Below are 23,508 nucleotides of genomic sequence, written 5' to 3'. Positions count from 1 at the left end.
AGTGAACAGAATTATGTCGCGCGAGTAGGAATAAGCGGTTGTACGGCTGCTTCGGCGTAGCATCGCACAAGGCATTGGGATGCTGCTGGATGCTTCTAGATGCTACCCACGCACCTCGGTTTTTTTTCAGCGTGTGTACGCATCTCTCGTGTTATCGCGGACTGCGCTTTACCCTCTATTATATATAATTTATTATAACGCGATTTTTCCACAACGTAGTATTCTTCAGGAATGCAACTACCACCGTTACAGGAGAACATACTTATTTTTTGCATCTAATAAAGCAAATAAAATGTACAACACTAGCCTCAGTAAAACATAAGATGGAATGAATCCTTCACCTCCCTCTTCACTCTGCTTAAACTGCAGTGCACAATAGGAAGTCAAAACGCGCTCTCGATGGAATGTTACAGATGTGGAATATTTCCATATCTCGCCCTGAACATCAATGAATGACTCGTGCATCATCATCAGCAGCAGCAGCCATGATCTATCCACAGCTGGATGAAGGTCTCCCCAAGCCATCACTACATCATGCGTTCCTGCGAAACAACAGGCCACCTACCAGCTGCAAGCGAGCTGATCTCATCACTTCATCTCCGCAGTGAGGCTACTCTTGGGCACATTTTTCCTCCTTTGGCTTCCGCTCCCCGTCATTGGTCTCGAGCACCAGACGATTGGCACGGTTGGCGACGTACGGTGCGAAAGAGGTTAACATATACATACATACGTACCAGTCATCAGACTTCAAACCACTTATCATGCCAACCCTCCACATTTTTTTCGGGTACGGTCAATATGATGGATCCAACTTGTGTATGTTCTCTAATCCATGTTTTCCACTTCCTTTATCACAATGTAATTCCAAGCACGCAGCTCTCCACTTGCGCACAAGCCCCCTTATAAAAATAGCTCAGCTTCGAAAACACTCTGATTGCCCTTGCGCCACCGCGAGGGCGATTCATTGGAAACGAAGGTTTCGTGCCACATCCCTCGTCGTCGTCGTCGTCAGCTTGGGGTGCATTTAATTGCGGTGGTTGAAGTTTTATTTTGACTGGGGGAAAGAAAACCCCCATCGCACATCGCTCAAACACGGCACGTTTTGTTAGCGAGACGCTCTCCTCGCCGCCGAACATCTCGCTTCTCAGCACTGAGAGTGTTTTGAGAAAGCGGACAACCTCAGGAGAGAAGTCTCACGCGAGCGCTGAGTGAACAATTTGGCGTCGCGTTAAACTTTGTCCCGTGACGGTACCCCCCAGTTGACGGAGGCGCTCTCCCAAACATCAGCAGCCGTGTTCATTCGAGAATGCTCACGGGCACAGAGGGCTACTCGCGTTGATGCTTGGAAGCCCCTCTGTGCTGTTGGGGTTTGTCGGAACCTCGTGTTTTCCGATCCCAGCCTCCTCCGGTGGCTTAACGGCTGCTTTCAGAACTGGGTACACGGTCGTCCTTTCTCCAACACCCCCCCACCACCATCACCACCCACCCACCCAACTGCCCACCCAGCCACCCGCCTCATGTCCCCAATTTAGATTAATCTTCCAACACTCGCCTCTACACCACTTAACATTTTCCCTTGGGCTCGCTGCTGACCAATCAGAGTGGTTTTTTATAAATAGGACCGCGTAACGAGAGCGCGGTATTCGTGTGGCTGGGACGCGTGTCCCCCCCCCCTCCCTGCGGACGGAGATACATGGGTCTGTGGTAGACGCAGTCTCCGGGGTTGTCTCTGTCGGGAGTTTGGAAACCAGGCGGCTCTTGTTCTGCACAAAGGTAAGTCTGTTTTCTTTAAATGCCTCCTTCCTCACGCGGTGGTTGCGATATTGATGTAGTCAATGAGTAAATTGATTAATGTACTTTTTTATCAGCTGCGTTTTGAAAACCGATAAAAACAATTTTTAATTTTTTTTATCGGGCAATGCTCTGCGAAGAGAACACGGATTTTCCTTGATACTTTGACGATGCAAAATAATATAGATTGTTCAACGTTCCTCGATGAACGAGTTTCTCCCGTAACAGAAAAGTAGGACCGCTGAGTCGCGCCTTCACCGACGCCTAATTTTAATCCTTCAAATAAATTTGGGAGAGCGAAAAAAAAAATCTGGTGAGACTTCACAATCTATTTATACGCGGAGGGCCAGGGGTGCCGTCACGCTCTCCCGGCAAGGCCTTGGGAGGCCCTCCCAGCCGGCGTGCACCAATGGGGACGCGACGCCCCGCTCGGGTCAAACAAAATAGACGCGCTTGAGTCAGCAGGGACAGCTGCGATGCCCGCATAGGGGAAGGGGGTGACGTCCCTTCGGACAAAATGCACGTCCCTCACCCCACCCACCCACCCACCCTCACCCCACCCACCCACCCCGACTCTCTCCCCCCAGGGTTGACCGGGGGACCATTTACTTCTTACCACCTCCTCCTCTCGCGCTAGTGGGAGGCAAAGAGAGAGAAAAAAAACCTTGTCAAAGCTACCGCATTTCAGTTAGGAAAAGAAAAAAACACGATGTGTTGCTGTTGCCGTTGTCCTATTCAAGGTCAATTTTTGTTGTATTAAAACCACAGCGGCGGATATTTGGTGGCTGAAGGGGGACGAGAGGCGGTTGCGACCGTTGCAGGGTGCCAATCGCGCCCTATTTTAGGGTAAGGTATTCTCCACCCTCCATTCTTTCCAGAGCCATATCCTCGCAGCGCAGACGCATGCTGTCCGTTGTGTTCTATTTATGTTCTCTTTAAAAATCAAAGAGTGTCTCTTGTAATATTTCCCGGCGATTGCAGCTGTTCGTAACGGCCGGTCTTTCCTTAAAATCTCCACGCTCTCTGTGCTCATTAAAATCCACTGCCTTTGTGAGGTGGGTGTACAATGTTGACGCGGTATTTGTGTGCAATAGCGTGCGTGCAATAGCTTACACGCGTTCGGTTGTGTTAAAGTATTTTGAGGGTTTGAAAATACTGTGTTTGGATATATGAGGTGCCAGTTTTGCACTTTCCGTTATATGTTTCGCGTAAGCACGCCCTTGACATTGTAAAATGGCAACTTATTCAGTTTTGTAAATGCCCCTAAAGTGTGCGCCCAGATGCCCTCCAATATCTTTGAGAGTGATTGGTTATTGCTTGGAGATAAAATTGGTCGAAATGTATACGTGAATTCTACATTGATTACATGGGATTTAATGGCAAATTTCAGGCATATCGTGCTTGAAAAACGGTTGACGGAACTCGACGCGGTTGTGTGTAAATGTCACACGGGGCAAATCCCCGTGAGCGGCCTTTGCATCGGTGCAGCGAGACCTCACGCAGCGCTGCGGCGGTGGTGTGCACGCTTTGCCATCTCTTTGAGGCAGGGCATTGTTCGTGCCCTCGGGCCCGTGTGGCCATGACGTCCACCACGGTGGTGTACGAAGAGGTGGTGGAATATGAAGAGTACGAGGAGGAGGTAGAAGAGGAAGAAGAGGAGGAGGAAGAGGAGGAAGAGGAAGAGGTGGTGGAAGAGGTGGTGGAGGTGATTGTTGAAGATCCGGTGACACATCAAGTGAGAAAAGTGGTGAGTGTCAGTATAACCTGTATTTGGCAGAAAAAAATATCATTATTACTCTGCTGTATTTTGAACAACATTCATGACATATATGAGGTTTAGCCAAAAAGAAGAGATTTATTAATGGACACAGACTTGCACGTAAACAAATCTAAACATTTAAAACTACCGTATATAAAAAAAAAGTCAAGGTCAATGCTGAAAACACGATTTATACCGCGCCAAATTCAAAGTTTAAATACGTAGCAGGTCTGCAATTACACGAACATATATTTACGTCTTTAACTTTTGAGCAAATCTTCTGCTCCATGAAGACCTTCCCACGCCATGGCCGTCGAGGGGGTTGTTTGACCATACTTCACCATGCGAGTTGGCAAAGAGGGGGGGGGGTGGTTGGAGGGGGCAGGACCCGTTCAGATATCACATACCACTGATTTTAGCCGTGGCGAGGAATCCAATTCAGGTCACTGGGTGGATAGTGCAGTGCACACCAACCAATGCACCACTCAAATGAACTGCACACGGAGGATTATCGTGACTCGCCACTATTTATGTCGCTACATGCGTTACGGAATCAGTTGCCTCTGTACTGATAGCCCAGGTGCATCCATCCGATTGGCACAGTTGGCTACGGACGGTGCGGAAGAAGTTCAACATACATGCCTATACATACGTCTATGCTTCAGCTCTAATAAATCAAAGTCAAAGCATCTGCTCCCTGCACTGGGGGTGATTTTCACATTGGTGGCCCGGAGCCGATGGTGAAAATTCCAAATATATCTAAAGTGGAGGCATTCTATTCTTGGAAGAAAAAAAACCGTCACCATATTCTTACTTCCCACAAAGTAGGGCCGTGTATTTTTACGGAGTCCAGATGGATGGTGGGTTCGGTTGATAACTGGGAAGGCGATGAAAATGACTGGCACTTAAAATGATGATCAAGGTGATGCTCCTGCTGGTAGTGATTATGTACTGTACTGTTTTTTTCTACTCTCTTTTGTTTACATAAAGTGCCACCTTGGACACATGTCCCACAGCAGGCAAGCACTCGAGAAAAGTAGACATCATTTTTCCTGGGCGTTTCTTCAAAGGACATTTGAAGACGTTTAACGGCATTTAGAATGATAGTTTACAACATTGTACCGTATTTATATATATTTTACAGACATCCACAACATTGTAACCGTTAACCGTGCGTTGTTTAATTACACACATTAACCATCACGTGGCAGACGTGGCTTTGTTAGTGTACGGCCATTCGAGTAATGTTCTTTAGAACTCATGTGAATTGCTATTGGCCAATACAATTGTCACATTCATGGTCGAATGGAAACTTTGGGGGTCACGGAGAGCGTCAACTGGGTGCCTCCAGCAGGACTCGTGACCACTGGCATGCAAAACAAACCCCTCGGCACTTGCTGGAAGCCACATTATTCATGAAGCTCGCGGCTGTTACAGGATAAAATTAATCCGCGACAGAATGAATTATCAATTATGTTAATGAGGAGGGAGGAAACTTAGCCTCAAGGTTGTGGCCTAATATAGGGCTTTTTCGATCCACAAATTGTGTTTTTATATCCAGAAATCGGGTGACAAGAATCACTTTAACGATAAAACAAGTATAACCCGTAAAAACAAAGTTTTTCACTATAAATCCTTTATATGCGTGGCGGCTAGAGTCCTCTCGTCCTCTGGCTTGAGATGGCTGCCACCTATGGGTCAGATGATTGCATGGCAGCATTAAGCAATTGGTAATTAAATATAATATTTTTGTCCTAAAAAGTGCAAAATTTTGGAAATTATTTTTCACGAACATTAATTGTCACGCACAACGAGTCTGTGTGGAAAATGTCAGCTCGATTGGATCACGGGAAGTGGTTTAAAAAACGACCGAAAGATTTGCACGGTCCTAAGCAAGCAAGCAAGTGAACTTAATATCAAGGATTTAAAAATGTTTTTATTAAAAATATCACAGCTTGACCAATGCTCGAACACATACATACAGGTATTCAAAATACCACAGCTTGATCAATGATTGATGCATGCTCGAACACCAGCTTTACTCATGCTTGATCAATACCTGAACACATACGTCCAAGCATGTATCAAACATGGCTATGATATTTTGAAAACATGTGCCTATGTGTTCGAGCATGGATCAAGCTTTGCATCGTAAAATAAATCGGTCGATTCCCGTTTAATCGAGCAATTGCATCGTTAAAAACACGTGGGTTTCCCTTCCATTATTCCTCATAATTACGGGCAAAGCCACGCGCAATTGCTTACGTATATGGGCCTAAAACATTCACGTAACTTATCATTTATTCTGTCGCCGGATTCATGTTATCCCTTTACAGCTCGCACTCCGCGAGGCCTAGAAACAGGGCAAGAGCTGGGGGCTTTGCTGACACTTGGCTTGGTGTTGTTCAACAGCGCACTCGGCCATCGAGTCCTGCGAGAGGATGTCGCGATCACCAGAGCGGCCGCGCTGCTTGTAACCCCCCCTGGCCATGCCCGCCTTGTTGTCAGGACTGTGTGCGGCCTGAGATAAATGTCTCACCGACTAAAGTTGGAGGAGTTGGAGACGGGGAATGGTGGTGGGGTGGGTGGGAGGTAAAGAAAACGGGTACGGGAGTGGGTGGCCGCTTGTCTTGTACATGTTGGGAGCAGGCCAGGTTGTTCGTGACTGCTGACATCGGCAGCACTTGGAGCCAGCCGAGCGCTTGCCCGATGTCACGCCATGCCTCAGCATTCCGGGAATGTTACGGAAGGCTCGAGATAGATCACGCCGCGCCGCTGCCACTTGAAAAGTTCCCTGTAGCCCAGTCGTGTGCCCGAGAGAGTGCATTAAGATTGGGCGAAATTGCTCGGGTTTTTTCCGCAGTTAAGATCTCGCAGACGGTTGATTGCGTTTTGTTCACACGATTTGCAAGTGGCAAAATAAACGTAGGCTAATTAATGGCACGACTACAGGGAATGATCATAATTAACTGCTAGTGGCAATTGTTTGAATATATTTATTCCCTGGAAGCCGATGTGCTCACTCTGTCTAGGGGCTTTACAGTGATTAACTCAGCGAGTGCCGCTAATTACGAGGTCTCTGCTGGATCTGGAAGTAAAAAAAACAACGCGCAGCCGAGAATACATTTACCACAATCGTATTACCTTGAGTGAAATCATTACCACAGCAATGAGGTAATAGTGGCATCAAGTGTTGGTCATGGCGATCTCAAAATTCACTGAAGGTCATCGTCATTAATTATATACATACACATACCGTATCTCCCATGCAGTATTATCTTGAGCTGCGGCTCATAATGAGACTACAAGTGAGTGCGGATAGATCCAGAGCAGGCTCTTAGCCACGTTGGTGGCCGGGATTTTTAGTTGAAAGTTGTCTTCCCCCCTCGGCACCTGGAGCCGTACAGGCAGAAGGGTTGTGCCGACCTCCTGACCTCCCAGGTCCTCTTCAGATAACACTTCAGTGCCCCTGGCAGGGTTCAGGTTATGCCAGCATTTGTCTGTAGTGTATGTTGAACTTCTTTTGCACCGTACGTGGCCAACCATGAGTAGAGGTAGACCCCACAGGGTAGCATTACACTGTGGGGGGGGGGGGGGCATCACCCTCAGCAGCTGTGCAACGACGAAGTGAGTGACTCTTTGCGGGTTTGCCTACCCATGCCTGTGGGAGTTGTGGCGTGGCTGAGGCCTTGACTATGAGGGGAGACCACCTGAAGCGCGGTTTGTCCAGGAATTACAAGGGTGACCTTGAACATTTGCCTATAGGCATTGGTAGCGAGAGCAATGTCCCCAACAGTATAATATGAGAAAGGTCAGCCTGTTTAAGACTTAAAAAGCAGTACGAGCAATATTGTGGCGAATGCTACTGCTAGTAAAATGGATCTGGGAGCCATGACGGGATTTTTCATATTTGGTGAGATGTGATCTTGTTTGAGGGAGCGTGACAAGTCTGGCAGTGGCAAATGAGACTGTTGTTTTATGGTGGGGAGGTAATGCAGGAGAGTTACATCCGGCAAAACAAAGAAGTCACAGAAGAACAGAATAGTCTCCGCAACAGGAGGGGTAGGAAGATTGCGGATCAGAGAAATATGCCGCTTACAGATTGATGTAGTACATCCTGCAAAGTTAGGAGAGAGAGATGAGGAACTCTCCATTTATTTTAACACTGACGTTATAGACTTATTTCTGCGAGTATAAACTAATGCAAAACGTATTTTTGGTTCTTTTGGTAAAGTCACGTAGAAGGGAAATAATAAAAAATAAAACAATACCCAAAGAACCAAGAATATGAATCCCTGCAGTCACCAAAGCTTTACATCGAAATTTAATGCAAAACGATTCGAAGAATTGGAACCAAGGGTATACTTCTTGGTAATAATTAGCAACGCCACTTTATCCTGACATTTTATTCATATTGGTGGAACGTCTTGACTCGAGTTATCGTGGCCCTCCCGCTAACTTAATGGCAACATGAAAGCTGTTTAAGCTAACCAGTGATATCACGTGGGTGGGGCGCCGTAGTGGCGAGATGTTAACTACCTCGCCTGGTAAACAGGAGGTCGTGGGTTCCATCTTGACCCTGACGCCTGCTGTATATTTGGAGTTTGCATATTCTCCCTGCGGTCGAGTGGATTTTTCTCAGGGTCCTCCGGTTTTTGATTACGTCATGGCTGCGTGCATGGCGTGTGATGTCATCACATTGGCCAAGAAGTGTTACCGATTCTCGTTTTATTCTATTGACAGGAGTTGGTGAACCTTTTAATCAATTTGTTCGGTTTTGTCTACCCTACGCCTCGAATGGCATTGACGTTGGACTCTCTTTGTGAGAGTTGCCACGACCCAATGTTACAGACAGAAAGGATGGTCAGAGAAAATGCATTAATGCTTTCAAGTAAGCGCATTGTTTTTAAGAAAGGTCACGTGCTCATCTAACCGAAGAATGCAGTCACATCAAGTTTATTATTATTTATCTGAAAATTGGAAGTACATTTTACTCAATCGCATAAGTTTTAAATTTTTTGCTGTCAAGTTTTACAGATCGTCATTGCAATCTAAGACATCCCAATGGCAATAAATGAAACTGATTTAATCAGCAGGTCAAATTATGTATATGTTGGTATTACAGCAAGCACGTGAATGCCACCACACGTTACTACTGTGAACTGCAGGTACACACCAATCTCACCCAGTACTCTGGGGATGGAGCAACACACCTCACAGCTGTGTCCACTGCATGGCCTGAAACTTATTCACTGAGGGTGAAGTTCAGTATCATCAGAATCTGTATTTAGACTGCAGGAGAAATCCGATGAGCTATGAAGCTCTTTTTTACAGATGTCCAGGATGGATGGGTCAGAAGTTGTGAGTCAGATGACTGCTTTATAATCCCCTCGTAAGGCTAAAGTAAACCATAACGTTTACTACATCAGAGGTAACCTCACTTTTTGAGTAGAGAATTCACGTATTTATACCAGAATATCATCTTCCCATTGTGTGAAATATCGAGTGCAATATAGTGATTTAACAGCGGAGAAGCACATTGCGCTGGTATTGTCCTTCGCTGCACTATTGTATACAGTCCTTTACGTCTGTGCCAAATATTGTTGAATGGGATATATTATTAAACCGTTGTACCAAGCGTGCAACCATGGGGCTGGCGGGTTAATGGAGACGGAATGTGCTCTACTGATATGGACCCCCGCTGGCCGCGGTGATTTTGTCAAAGCTATTTTCAGCAATACTGACCGACGCACCACTTGACTTGCACGCCTTGCTCGCTGGCATGTGCACCAGCTGGCTGGCCTGAGCACCTGTACATTCAGTATTCTCGTTCCCTCTCGATACACCTGTTGACTGATCTCGAGATCGTGCGGCAGACAAGGCAAATACACATATCCCCCGTGTGGTGTTAATAGACTATAGGGGCAAGTGTTGTTAGCGAGCACCTATGAAGGCCGGAGCGTCACACGGCGGGGTGGGTGGCCAGCTCCACACCCGGCCGTCTTTGTCTCTCGAGTGGCGATGTTTACACACTGTGCAAGGTACTCATTTGAGGCTGAGTCGGCGTAGGGGAGACCCAAAACCGGTTCAGTTAACGTCACTGTTTGTTGGCCGTGAGCGGCCATCGACCTCCAGTGTGGCAGGCAGACGTGTTGACACACACATTCACCCAGCCTTTCAACGATTGACTCAATCACCTGTTGGATAATCAACAGCAGAATTCCAATCATCCGCAATCCAATAATTCGCAAATCCCTGAAATTCACAGACTATTGGCGGTCTGCTCCCAAAATCCGCGGCACACCGCGGGGGCTTGAACAAAGTGGACGGGACTGACGCAGAGCTGGAGGATAGGAGCTGTAGGGAAATGCGGAGGGAATATTTTATTATATTTATTTTGCTGCTTTTTTTTCCTATCAGCAACCCACAACCACCCAGCACAGCCTTTGAATTAGGTTTGTCACGTAAACAAAACGTGCCAATTAGTTGCAACTACAGAACACCGGTGTGTAGAAGAGTAAACCCACTACATTGGCAATTTGATTACGATGTTTCCCTGGTGATTACAACCGGCTTCATTCAGCCAATTTGCCAAAATTGTCAAAAAATTAAAATAACCTTTATTACTTTCAAAATGAGTTGAGACGAAATGCTCCTTAAAGCGCTCTGAGATGTCCCGGTGTATAGTGCTATAATATTCACAACACATTATTATAATCGTTATTGTTACACGTTGACATGGAACAATTAATCGCCTGTACATTATCAAGGTAAGTCACGTAGAAGTACATCGCACAACTCAGATCCTGCAGGTCCTGAAGAACAATCCTGCTTGCCGTTGACTCGATGACTCTTCGTTCCATGTCAATTGAGAAACTGATGACCACTGTTGTGAAGAAAACGGTAGTTTGTTAAACGCGTAGGCTTTCGCGACCAATATCATCCATAATACAGGTTTTTTTTGTCAAATCGGGTTAGATATGCGATCTAGCCCCCAAAAACTATCTGTATTATCAACGATAGTTTCCCTATGAAGAGACTGTCTCCTGCCACAAGAATGTTGAATTTACGCTAACCTACATAAACGACATTTATTATTTATTTTTACAAGGTAAGGCCCACTGAGCTATATAGTTATTTTTCATAAGCGACCTGACTATCACAAAGGGTAACTCAACGAAGTGGCTTATCGCGTGGAAATGTCTCGCAGCCAAATACTCTAAACGCGTTGCTGATTATAATGTGAAGGGAAAAACCGGAGGACCTGGAAAAAAAATCCACGCCACCACTGCGAGAGAGACATGCAAACTCCAAATATACAGCAGGCGCCAGGGTCGGCATCAACTCCACGACCTCCTGTATAGCAGGCGAGGTAGTGAACATCTCGTCACCACTGGCTCAGGGCCACCAAATGGATCTGAGCACTTCCCGAAAATGAGTCTTCACACATCGAAAGCTTTCCTTATTTGAATTACCGTCAAATATATTACAACTTAAATAACTACACGAGCACTGTATGCGGTGATTGCTAACACTGAACCGTCCTGTGCGTGCGTGTGTTGTTGTTGTCGTCTCTGCAGAGCATACCTCAGCTTCACCCCTCCGGTCTAGTCCACCGTAAGGTGAGGAAGAAGCACAAGGTGGACACCAGCAAGTTCATGACGCCCTACCTGGCTCACAGCAAGAAGATGCTGGACCTCTTCAGCGAGGTAACACCGCGTGCCCACGTAACCACGGCTGATGGCCACGGTGACAGGTGTATACGTTGAAGCAAGGGGACACTGGCGGGATTCCGCAAATTTAATTAGACGCCCCACGCTTCGACAATCCTCGGAGACACCGATGGAACCATCAACCACATCGGAACAACAACGGGTCGATGCGCACGTCCCCTTTATGAATAGAAAGTGAAAAATGCAAGCCGCAGTCGTTGCGATTGTGGCCATGCAGAAACAAACTGTGGACCGCGTAGTAAACCACTGTAGTCTGCACGTGGAGGAAGAAGACAACTCCACCAACTCTTTCCTGAAGCCTTCTCGTGGCTATAGCAGACCTCAACATACCAACCAATAAAGCGCTTTTTCTCCTGAAGATGAATAAAGGGGGCATTACACAATGGGTGTTTTAAGAAAGATTACCATTTATTTGCAAGACTTCGTTATCACAAAGTAATTTTGAGTATTAGAAACGCTATCAGAAACGTATTATTTCAGCCTATAATTCTGCTGCTATGTTTTTAACCGCGAGAAGTTTCAACAGTGTTTCAGTTATTTTCCATAACGAGGCCTCGAGGTTCATGAATAGATAAAGTAACGGATACCGATTTTTTTAAAGAAAACTTTCCTCTGCCTTACTTTGGCACTAATTTGGATAATTCATATAAAAAATAATTATATTTTTACGGAGGCATTTCTCAAGCTGACTTCCTTGTATTAATTGCAATGCATTTCGTAATAAACGCAACTTTAACAAGTTAGTGCATTATTCTTTAGTTGATGTCACGTTAACGAATACTGTCACTGAATCACACAGAAAGACGCACGCTTAGAATTAGAGAGACAGAAAGAGGGACACGTTGGGATGACATCGTTTTAACTGAGAATACAAGTAAACGGGCTTGGACAGGACAACGTCGCAAACAAGGGGGTGATGGCTCATGGTGAAGTCTGAACGACGGAATTCCAAACAAAGGAGAGAGCACAGCCAAGGGGACGTGCACCACAGAGATGGAGCGATGAAATCAGTCACGGGTACAGTACGATATGTACATTGAACTTCTTTCGCACCACCGCCACCGTATGTAGGCAAACGCGCTAATCAGAGGTGTGGGGGAAGGACAGCCAACTAAGCGCAAAAAAACTGTTCCAAAGAAATTAGTTGGTGTGCATTGTGAGAGTGCAATGCTCCATGTTACCACACGTGGTTCTGACAATGTACGTACGTCTGTACGTTGAACTTCTTTCGCGCCGTATGTAGCCAGACTGTGCCAATTGGTAGGTGCTGGACGATAATGCGCAATAACACGCTCCCACAATCACCACGGAGTGCCGGTTTCTTCGGTGGGTGTTTGCCTGGCGCAGGTGAAATACAAGGAGGCGCTGAAGAATCACCAGCCCAAGGGCTACACCACGATGTCGGAAACACCGAGGCAGAACATCTGCAAGAAGGCGCAGGACATTTTGAGCGAGGTACGTGGCGCGAACGCAGCGCGACATGATGGAAACGTGAGCGGCGCAGCAAAGAGACGCAATTCAAAAGAAAATGTGGAAGGAATTGGGCGGAAAGGTGGTGCATTGGGGACACTTGTGCATTACGGCCGAAAGTGCCTTAGTTTGATTCCTGACCCTTGGCACCTTGCCATGTGGAGTTTGTACGTTTCTCCCCAGTTCTGAAGATTGTGAGTGAGTGTGTGGAGTTTGTATGTTCTCCCCCCTGTTCTGCAGACTGTGAGTGTATGTATGTAGAGTTTGTGTGTTCTCCCCCCTGTTCTGCAGACTGTGAGTGTATGTATGTAGAGTTTGTATGTTCTCCCCCCTGTTCTGCAGACTGTGAGTGTGTGTGTGTGGAGTTTGTGTGTTCTCCCCCTGTTTTGCAGACTGTGAGTGTGTGTGTGGAGTTTGTATGTTCTCCCCCCTGTTCTGCAGACTGTGAGTGTGTGTGTGTAGAGTTTGTGTGTTCTCCCCCTGTTATGCAGACTGTGAGTGTATGTATGTAGAGTGTGTGTGTTCTCCCCCTGTTCTGCAGACTGTGAGTGTGTGTGTGGAGTTTGTGTGTTCTCCCCCCTGTTCTGCAGACTGTGAGTGTGTATGTAGAGTTTGTGTGTTCTCACCCTGTTCTGCAGACTGTGGAGTGTGGAGTTTATGTGTTCTCCCCGTATTCTGCAGACTGTGAGTGTGTATGTAGAGTTTGCGTGTTCTCCCCCTGTTCTGCAGACTGTGGAGTGTGGAGTTTGTGTGTTCTCTCCGTGTTCTGCAGACTGTGAGTGTATGTATGTAGAGTTTGTGTGTTCTCCCCCTGTTCTGCAGACTGTGAGTGTGTGTGTGGAGTTTGTGTGTTCTCCCCCCTGTTCTGCAGACTGTGAGTGTGTATGTAGAGTTTGTGTGTTCTCACCCTGTTCTGCAGACTGTGGAGTGTGGAGTTTATGTGTTCTCCCCGTATTCTGCAGACTGTGAGTGTGTATGTAGAGTTTGCGTGTTCTCCCCCTGTTCTGCAGACTGTGGAGTGTGGAGTTTGTGTGTTCTCTCCGTGTTCTGCAAACTGTGTGGAGTGTGGAGTTTGCGTGTTCTCCCCGTGTTCTGTAGACTGTGTGTATGTAGAGTTTGCGTGTTCTCCCCATGTTCTGCAGACTGTGTGTATGTAGAGTTTGAGTGTTCTCCCCCTGTTCTGCAGACTGTGTGGAGTGTGGAGTTTGCGTGTTCTCCGCGTGTTGTGTAGACTGTGTATGTAGAGTTTGCATGTTCTCCCCGTGTTCTGCAGACTGTGTGTATGTAGAGTGTGTGTGTTCTTCCCGTGTTCTGCAGACTGTGTGTATGTAGAGTTTGAGTGTTCTCCCCCTGTTCTGCAGACTGTGTGGAGTGTGGAGTTTGCGTGTTCTCCGCGTGTTGTGTAGACTGTGTATGTAGAGTTTGCGTGTTCTCCGCGTGTTGTGTAGACTGTGTGTATGTAGAGTGTGTGTGTTCTCCCCGTGTTCTGCAGACTGTGTGTATGTAGAGTTTGTGTGTTCCCCCCGTGTTCTGCAGACTGTGTGTATGTAGAGTGTGTGTGTTCTCCCCGTGTTCTGCAGACTGTGTGTATGTAGAGTTTGTGTGTTCTCACCCTGTTCTGCAGACTGTGTGTATGTAGAGTTTGTGTGTTCTCACCCTGTTCTGCAGACTGTGTGGAGTGTGGAGTTTGTGTGTTCTCACCCTGTTCTGCAGACTGTGTGTATGTAGAGTTTGTGTGTTCTCACCCTGTTCTGCAGACTGTGTGTATGTAGAGTTTGTGTGTTCTCCCCGTGTTCTGCAGACTGTGTGGAGTGTGTGTGGAGTTTGTGTGTTCTCACCCTGTTCTTTAGACTGTGAGTGTGTATGTAGAGTTTGTGTGTTCTCACCCTGTTCTGCAGACTGTGGAGTGTGGAGTTTATGTGTTCTCCCCGTATTCTGCAGACTGTGAGTGTGTATGTAGAGTTTGCGTGTTCTCCCCCTGTTCTGCAGACTGTGGAGTGTGGAGTTTGTGTGTTCTCTCCGTGTTCTGCAAACTGTGTGGAGTGTGGAGTTTGCGTGTTCTCCCCGTGTTCTGTAGACTGTGTGTATGTAGAGTTTGCGTGTTCTCCCCGTGTTCTGCAGACTGTGTGTATGTAGAGTTTGAGTGTTCTCCCCCTGTTCTGCAGACTGTGTGGAGTGTGGAGTTTGCGTGTTCTCCGCGTGTTGTGTAGACTGTGTATGTAGAGTTTGCATGTTCTCCCCGTGTTCTGCAGACTGTGTGTATGTAGAGTTTGCATGTTCTCCCCCTGTTCTGCAGACTGTGTGGAGTGTGGAGTTTGCGTGTTCTCCGCGTGTTGTGTAGACTGTGTGTATGTAGAGTTTGCGTGTTCTCCGCGTGTTGTGTAGACTGTATGTATGTAGAGTGTGTGTGTTCTCCCCGTGTTCTGCAGACTGTGTGTATGTAGAGTTTGTGTGTTCTCCCCGTGTTCTGCAGACTGTGTGTATGTAGAGTGTGTGTGTTCTCCCCGTGTTCTGCAGACTGTGTGTATGTAGAGTTTGTGTGTTCTCACCCTGTTCTGCAGACTGTGTGTATGTAGAGTTTGTGTGTTCTCACCCTGTTCTGCAGACTGTGAGTGTGTATGTAGAGTTTGTGTGTTCTCACCCTGTTCTGCAGACTGTGTGGAGTGTGGAGTTTGTGTGTTCTCACCCTGTTCTGCAGACTGTGTGTATGTAGAGTTTGTGTGTTCTCACCCTGTTCTGCAGACTGTGTGTATGTAGAGTTTGTGTGTTCTCCCCGTGTTCTGCAGACTGTGTGTGTGTAGAGTTTGTGTGTTCTCACCCTGTTCTTTAGACTGTGAGTGTGTATGTAGAGTTTGTGTGTTCTCCCCGTGTTCTGCAGACTGTGTGGAGTGTGGAGTTTGCGTGTTCTCCACGTGTTCTGCAGACTGTGTGTATGTAGAGTTTGCGTGTTCTCCCCGTGTTCTGCAGACTGTGTGGAGTGTAGAGTTTGTGTGTTCTCCCCGTGTTCTGCATGGGTGTCTTCGGAGTTTTCTGGTTTACTCCCATAGCCTAAAGAGCACCATGTAACTGGTATTAGACAAACAACCCGAATGGTGAAACATTGCCTGCAAATTACTCGATAAACATAGCAACATCGCCCTCTACTGTGGAATATTTGGCAGAACCCTCCGGAGACGGATCATTGTGACTCAGGGTGAACAAGCAGAATAATTATAGAAAAAATAATAGTCATATCGCACTACCAGTAAGGCAAATGCATTTTTAAAACAAAAGACGATCAGCCATGAACCCGTGACCAATTGTGAATAGGCTCTGTTAATATCCAGTGCATAACACATCTTTCCCTCCGCATTTAGAAACATGCGTTTAAAGTATTTGGCTGCTTTGAAATTCCACGCAATAAGCCACTTCGTTGATTTGCCAGTTGTAGCCAGGTCGCTTCTGACAAAGTTGTATGGCTCAGTGGGCCTTACCTGGTAAAATTAATTTGTATAATTTGGTAAGTGTAATTATAATACAGCACTGAAAATCGGAAACCTCACATGACAGAATGTGCCTGTGCCTCTCATGGTAACTGGTTTTACTACATTTACACAATTATTATACAATGACACCCTGTCCCAGTTTATTTTTTGGAGTGTGATGTTTATACCTGTCAACCCATTATCAGTGCCCTACCTTATTACAGACCAACTCAGACCTTAATGGTCATCCCGCACCCTTATGAATCTCAAAGTTCATCCTACAAAGTCCCATCACAAGGGAGAAACACAAACATTTAGACACTTTTTTTTGCCCGTATTGAAACGGCTGTACGCCGTATGGACCTGAAAACTCAATGTCCCTGTACAAGAAAGGGGATAAACTGTATGGGTTTACATGTTTGTATGTTTAACATTTAGTAGCAATCCCGAATTTGTGGCTGCACGTTGCACTTCCATAGAGCAAAGCAACTCAGTGATCGCTGCATTAAATCGAACTACAATTTCAAAATATCGTACTGAAAAATACATCTCCAAATAAAAATGACAACACGAAGGTAAAGTTGCACAGCGCTCTCAAATTTGCTGGCTACTTTATTTATCTTACTGGTGTTTATTCCCCTCAGAACGAGACGAATTAAAACGCGCCACATTACTTCAAAATAAAAAAAAATATTCGAATAGAAATGGTGTATTTCATACATTTTTATATTGAATATATGTATTAAAATGTACTTGTTCTGGGCATGTATGTATGTAGAACTTCTTTCGCACCATACGCAGCCAACCGGCCACATTTTATTTAGTCTGATGATCACCATCACCTCTTGAAATTAATAAAGTCTTCTCCTACCCACTCTGTCGCACTCCATTGCGGCGTCATGACTGCCAAGAGAAGCAAATGAAAGTGTGTATCCATAGTCAACCTTGCACATCCTTTGCCCGACAAGGTCCACGTCCAAGGGGAGGTACTCCACCACTGCTTACTGAAAGGGGCTATGTTTTGTTGTTGTTAATGTTTAATGTCACGGCTTCCTAACTGTCACCCCTCTCTCCCAATTCAACGTGGGGTCGCAAGGTGAAATACCGCGACGCTGGGAGAAAAACCATCAGCAACTGCCACGTGGACGAGAAGGCGTGGGACATTGAGCATTCGAAGAAGATCAGTGCCATGGTCAGCAAGGTGAGAGAACTCGCTGACCGCCATCTGACATGGCGCAATCAGCCAGTCGTGGAAGTGTCAGCTTTACTTCAGAAAGTAAATACAGTCGATCATCGAGTATTCTGCTGCTTACAATATTATACGGCAGTCCGGGACCGTTCCGGCAAAAACCGATCCAAAGGCTGTAACCCAGTCCGGCTATCGGCACCGTGTGTGTGTGTGTGACAAAAAAGTAGCTCTGTTTGATTTCAGTGTCAAATATTATATACACTACATTACACACTACATTTAAACAATGGAAATACTGCACGCACATACATCAACCCATGCAAAGTATTCGTGACTGGAGCGGTAAGTACGGTTCAGTAAATACAGCAACTTTTTAAAGTAGGATGCTTATTTTCGTCAATTTATGTTTATTTATGCAAATTACATGTGGTTAACAGATTAAAAAGTGAAAAGAAACATATACACAAAACCTAAATACGTAACATTATGTAAGAATGTACAAAAATAAGATGTTTTAAATAATGATTTAGTGATTATCCAGCGTTTTGGAAAATCTTCTCCATCCTCCCGAAGCCGCTGCATCTCAATAAAAATAATTAAGCCAAATAATACATCTGGCCAAATCTTATGTCGCAAAATCCTCCAACGCCGGACAAAAGATAACAAAAACATGAAATCGTCACGATTTGTACATGCGTTTTAGTTTTTCAGTTATCATTGTTTCCGCTCGCACGGTAAGTTGAAGTAAGAATTCTCACAACCACATTTATAGCAACGCGATTCGGCGTTTGCCATGCAACTGTGCCAACCATCATGAGGGCAGAATCCAGGAAGTCGGAATGAAGTCAGGCTTTGTAAGGTTGACCGAGCTACTCGCTGAGGTGGAGGAGGGAATTCGACTGTTCATTTTAACTACAGCGTACATTTAAACTCACTCTATGTCAGAATAAGAATATGTATTTATACTGGAGGAATCCGATGAGCTATAAAGCTCTTTTTCACAGGTATCCTGTAGGGGTGGGTGAGAATGTTACAACAGCAAACAGTATAAAAACACGATTGTAGTGCAAAGTACAAGAAAGGTAAACAAATCACTCGAACACACACAAATGAAACTAAACCATCCCCATCCTACCAGGCAAAGCCCACTGAGGTATTAACTTGTTTTTCAGAAGCGCCCTGAGCACAAATGACAGCTCAACAAAGTGGCCCATTATTTGGACATTTATGGCACCAAAATAATCTCAATGAATGTCTCTAAATGTGGAGGGAAAAACCGAAGGACCCGGAGAAAAAAACCACGCGACCACGGGGAGAGATACATGCAAACTCTAAATATACATGCTCTTTGGTTCTTTCGGTAAAGTCACGTAAAATAAATTAAATCACGACGTTTCGGTCGCAACACAAGCATCCATCATCAGGTGGGACAACCACAGCAAGAAACAATTTATTTTATTTTCTACCTACGTGACTTTACCGAAATAACCGAAGAGTATGGATCCCTGCAGTCACGAAAACTTCAAATCTCGATCGAAATATACAGGCATCAGGGCCGCTATAGAACCCCCTAAACAAACCACAACCTCTGTCCACTCTGTAGCAACCACAGCAACCTGTTGTTCTGCCATCCTTTGGCCCCCATTCGCTGTTCCTCATTTTAAAAAATCCCCCCACCCACCAATTGGCCGTCTGTGGTACCACCTCACATCATCTACAACATAACAATAGGCTTCATTACTTTCTGGCAATAAAATAGGTGTTAAGATGTTCAAACACCAGAGACAGCCTTTTTCAAATCCCTCCGCCCCCCCTGACCTTGTTGAAGGAGCCGGTTTCCAGCCGGTATCATAAGAATATTTCATCAGAATATTTATTTAAACTTGAGTTATAATTGATACAGGAGGCCGCAACAATCGAACCGGAATTGACGAGGGTTCAAGAGTTGCAACGAGGCGCGTTCCCGACGCCGGCACCGCAGCTTGCTGTGACTCTTGAGGGGTTATTCGTTAATCTCGCCAACCGCCCTGCAGGTTCTCTACAAGAAGAGCTGGGAGGACGTGAAAGATCGCTACCTGCTGCCTTCCGACTGCCCGGAGATGGTGCAGGCCCTCAAGAACGCCGCCAACTTAAGCCAGGTGCTGCAGTGTACCCAGCCCAGGTTTACGGGCTCACGGGGACATCGTTGGGCTACACCTCAACGGAGACAAAAAAAACTAAAATCTGGGTCGGGGTGCGTCAGAGGGCATACGAGGAGCGTAGAGAAGCCAGGGGGAGAGGCTTTGTAAGGGGGCGTGCAAGAGTGCTGCGCCACCGTCTCTGAAAGGAGTGCGTTAATAACCAAAATATTAATTTCGATTTATAAAGCGCCATTAAACAATCGTTCTCTTGGGTGCTACTCATGGAAAGGCGGAAGTAGTTTAGCGTCAACCGAGGAAAGAAGAAGTGAGAAAGACGCTTGAAAGTAATTAAAGAAAGAAAATGACATTTTAAACAGATATCTTTTTAGTCGAGATTTGAAGATGTGTAAGTAAGGGCAACCAGTTCTAGAGTTTAGGCGCCACAATTCCAGTGACAGCATTTGTAAGCCCAATGTTGAAATGTCACACTATTTATCAGATTAATATTTGTAAATGTATCGTGTAAATCTATCGCAGAAGCACCCTTAGACTCTATAAGACAGCCAAGTTTTCTTGCCCTCTCATCTTTGTTGCATTTTAATAAATTAGCTAATTATATGTGGGCGTACGACATCTTGCGCAGTGTTAAGAGTTCTGGAATCGCGTAGACTGAATTTAACGAGCGCGTACATTGAATGTGGAAGTGGTGCACATCTTTGTATGCTGAACTTCTTTCACACCGCACGTAGTCAACTGTGCTAATCGGAGGTGCGGGGGAAGGACAATGAACTAAACACGATGATCGCCGTTGTTATCTCCAAACAGAAAGTCTACCACGCTGACTACGAGTTCGACCGAGGCTGCTGCATCCCCTACTTTGACAGCCCTGAGCTCAGGCGTGTGGCCAAGGCTCAGAAGGCCCTCAGCGATGTAAGAAGCTCATCTGGGCCACAACCTCTCCCCACTTGGGTCTTCTCGTGCACACACACACAGCCCCTTGTCAAGCCACTGCTGGATGAAGAATGTCTCCTAATGATGTGTTAATAGTTAATACTATGCGGGATTGTTTACCCCTACTTCACCATGCTGGTCAGTTCGTGTTGATGAAGGTGGGGAGCATATTTAGTAAAGAAAAATCACCCTGATAGCTGGTGGGGGCGCCTCCCCCCTGCCCTCCCCCCTACGCCAACCGTGGCGTATCGGTAGTGTTGGGGGGGAGACAAACAGTGAGCATACTTGGAGGCACACGAGCGAGCCGGTGCCAGAGAGACAATCGCTCCAATTGGAGATAATGGGTGGCTACGTGTGCACGGGGGATAAGTCCCGAATTTGAATTGTTGCATGCTTGCGTTTCGATACACGTTGTGCATCGCGCTGTGCCGATCGACGTTGACGACGTGTGGCTGTGTGCCCGGACGCGCAGGTGGTGTACAAGAAGGGGCACGAGGAGCACCTCCTGCATTACACTCAGGTGGTGGACGCGCCCGACATGGTGCAGGCGAAGAAAACGGGCGAACAACTCAGCGATGTAAGTCCTGCATAATGATCACCCTATGTACACATGCTTGTTGAACTTCTTTTGCACCGTACATAGCCAACCACGCGGATCCGAGGCGTGGAGGAAGGACAACAATCTAAACACAAAAAGTAGATCTAAAGAAATGAGCTTTCAATCTAGATTTAAAAATGCATAGGTCCAGTGGCTTCCTAATATTGGAAGGAAGAACATTCCAGACGGCCGCAGAAGCTCATCTGAAAGCCTGCGATGCAGTGACCGCCTTTGTTCGATGGCCAGCCAAAAAATTGAATTGACATTTGTGAATCACATTTCATCTGTAGATTCCAATGCATCATGTATGGAAAGCAGGAAATTAACAGAACTATGGTAAATGGACAGGACTAGGATGTAAATGCCAGTTTACAGACGTGAGTTTTCAAGACAGTACATAAATATATCTAACGATTGTTATTGCCTTATTAGCAAAGCATTCAAAAGTTTGGGAGCTGCACTGGCAAAAGCCCGATCACCCCAGCAAAGGAGCCTTGACCTAGAAATATTTTGAAGAAGACGATCCTAAAATCTCAGGGACTTCGTTGGTGTCTAAAGATGGGTCAGTTCCTGTAGATATTGTGGGGCTAGTGCCATAGACTGTTGGGGCAAATTCATTTCGTGAGCTCCTGTGGAGGCCCGCATGGCACACGAGGCGGTGGGTGGCCAACGCCACGCCCGGCCACCTTTGCCACCCCAGTGCTGGTGTTTACGCACCGCACCAGGTACTCATTTAAAGCTGAATCGAGCTACGGGAGGCCAAGAACCGGTTCAGATGTTTGTCACTAAATGTTGGTCGTGAGCGGGAATCGAACTCGGCTCTCCGGGTTCGCAGTGCAGCGCGCTAACCACTGCACGTACACACTCTTTCTGTGTTCTCTTCTCTCTCTCATTCTCTCGCAATCTCTCTCGCTCTCGTACTCACGCTATCACTCACAAATAGCCCCCATGTAGGGGACTCAAAGTGTTAAAGTGCAACATTAATGACAGGTCATGTAGCCACCCTTCAGTACTTATCAATGCTCATTTACAGAACGGAATTATTCAAATATTTACAAGTGTAAATTAAACATTTTTTAAATCGATTGTTTTTCTCTCTTGCTCTCCTCTTACTTGCTATCCTCTCTTAGAGTTGCTTCTGCAATTGTCATTAAAACGATGTTGTGATATTTGACCGGGGCCCTCCCCCGACCACCCTGCTCGCTTTCCCCACAACAGATGAACTACCACAATGACTACGATAAGTCTGTCAAGGGCAAGTGGAGTCAGGCCCCCTGCTATGACGTCGCCGTGGCCAAAATGAACTCCGACAACATCAGCATCGTGAGTGTTGAACAACGGTCATTTTTAGAGACAGGATAGGTGCCATCAAAATTAGATTCGTGTGCGACTTTGAAAAGTTACGATAAGATGTATGTACGTTTAATTTCTATCGCGCTGCACGTAGCCAACTGTGCTCATCTTAGGTGCAGGGGAAGGACAACAGAGTCATATACGAGAAAACAAACGTGTTTAATCGTAATGAAAAGGAATTAACGTCAGGCCTTCGAGATTTTTTTTTAATTGGCAGAAATGTAAACGACGACGAATGAACAGCGGCTACGTTTAGTTTTGTTACAAGAGCATCGTTGAAAGTTTCAACACACTCATCAATAGCACTTCCTTAAAAGGACACGTATAGAAAATATGTGATGAATGAAATTTCAGGGGCAATGGTTTCTTCTTGACGAATGTGTTCCCAAGTGTTATTAATTGTCATTTGTGCACCCGTGCTAAGTCAGCAGAAGCAGCAGCATCACCGCATAATTTGTGATTTCACCAAATAATTTTAAAGCTGTTTTTGCAGAAAATCTGTGCATATATCAGTGGTCAGCACATTATATTACAATATATATTACAATATTAGTTATATATTACAATATATAATAATATAATTAAATCGGTGTGGCTGTGTACACATTGCAATAATAATAACAATTTAGTACTTAGAGAATGTACCTTTTTGTGTTTACGACTTAAACAACTGTCTGCACCTAAATCACAGCTGTCATTATCTCTGCGTTGCATCACTGGCCAGCCAACCAGCCAGCCAGCATGCCGAGCGGTGTCCGCGTTTCTCTTCATCTTTCAGAACAAGTACAAGAAGGCCTTCAACGAGAGCAAAGACAAGCTCTTTGTGGATTCCACGGACACTCCCGAGTATGAGATGGTTAAGAAGGCGGGTGTCAATGCGAGTCAGGTGAGGGCCTGTCAATCGATCCATCGATTGATCTTTATTTTACGCACCAATAACGCCCTCAATAAAGTAGTGGGGATCATAGTGCGCATTACAGCGGGAACGAGAATGGTACATGGGGGGGCTTGCCGGTAGACAGCGGTACAGAAAATGTGAACTCCACCTGTTCCATCTGGATGGGATAGAGTGTTTCCCCG

At 45.9% G+C, this 23,508-nt stretch overlaps 1 protein-coding gene across 1 annotated transcript in view; it reads left to right on the top strand.

The window, feature by feature from the left end:
- Positions 1-1,733: 1,733 nt before the first annotated feature.
- Positions 1,734-23,508, top strand: part of NEB (nebulin) — a 210,937-nt gene continuing 189,162 nt past the window's right edge. The window contains exons 1-11 of the mRNA XM_078865795.1: positions 1,734-1,773; positions 2,560-2,637; positions 3,335-3,538; positions 11,131-11,259; positions 12,631-12,738; positions 17,314-17,418; positions 19,440-19,544; positions 20,352-20,456; positions 20,950-21,054; positions 22,294-22,398; positions 23,207-23,314. Of these exons, the coding sequence (XP_078721921.1) occupies positions 3,371-3,538; positions 11,131-11,259; positions 12,631-12,738; positions 17,314-17,418; positions 19,440-19,544; positions 20,352-20,456; positions 20,950-21,054; positions 22,294-22,398; positions 23,207-23,314 (1,038 nt within the window). The 5' untranslated portion in view covers positions 1,734-1,773; positions 2,560-2,637; positions 3,335-3,370. The remainder of the gene's footprint in view (positions 1,774-2,559; positions 2,638-3,334; positions 3,539-11,130; positions 11,260-12,630; positions 12,739-17,313; positions 17,419-19,439; positions 19,545-20,351; positions 20,457-20,949; positions 21,055-22,293; positions 22,399-23,206; positions 23,315-23,508) is intronic.

This window comes from Lampetra fluviatilis, chromosome 21 (genome assembly GCF_964198595.1).
Source record: "Lampetra fluviatilis chromosome 21, kcLamFluv1.1, whole genome shotgun sequence".
Lineage (NCBI taxonomy): Eukaryota > Metazoa > Chordata > Hyperoartia > Petromyzontiformes > Petromyzontidae > Lampetra > Lampetra fluviatilis.
This window is presented reverse-complemented; position numbering and strand designations above follow the sequence as displayed.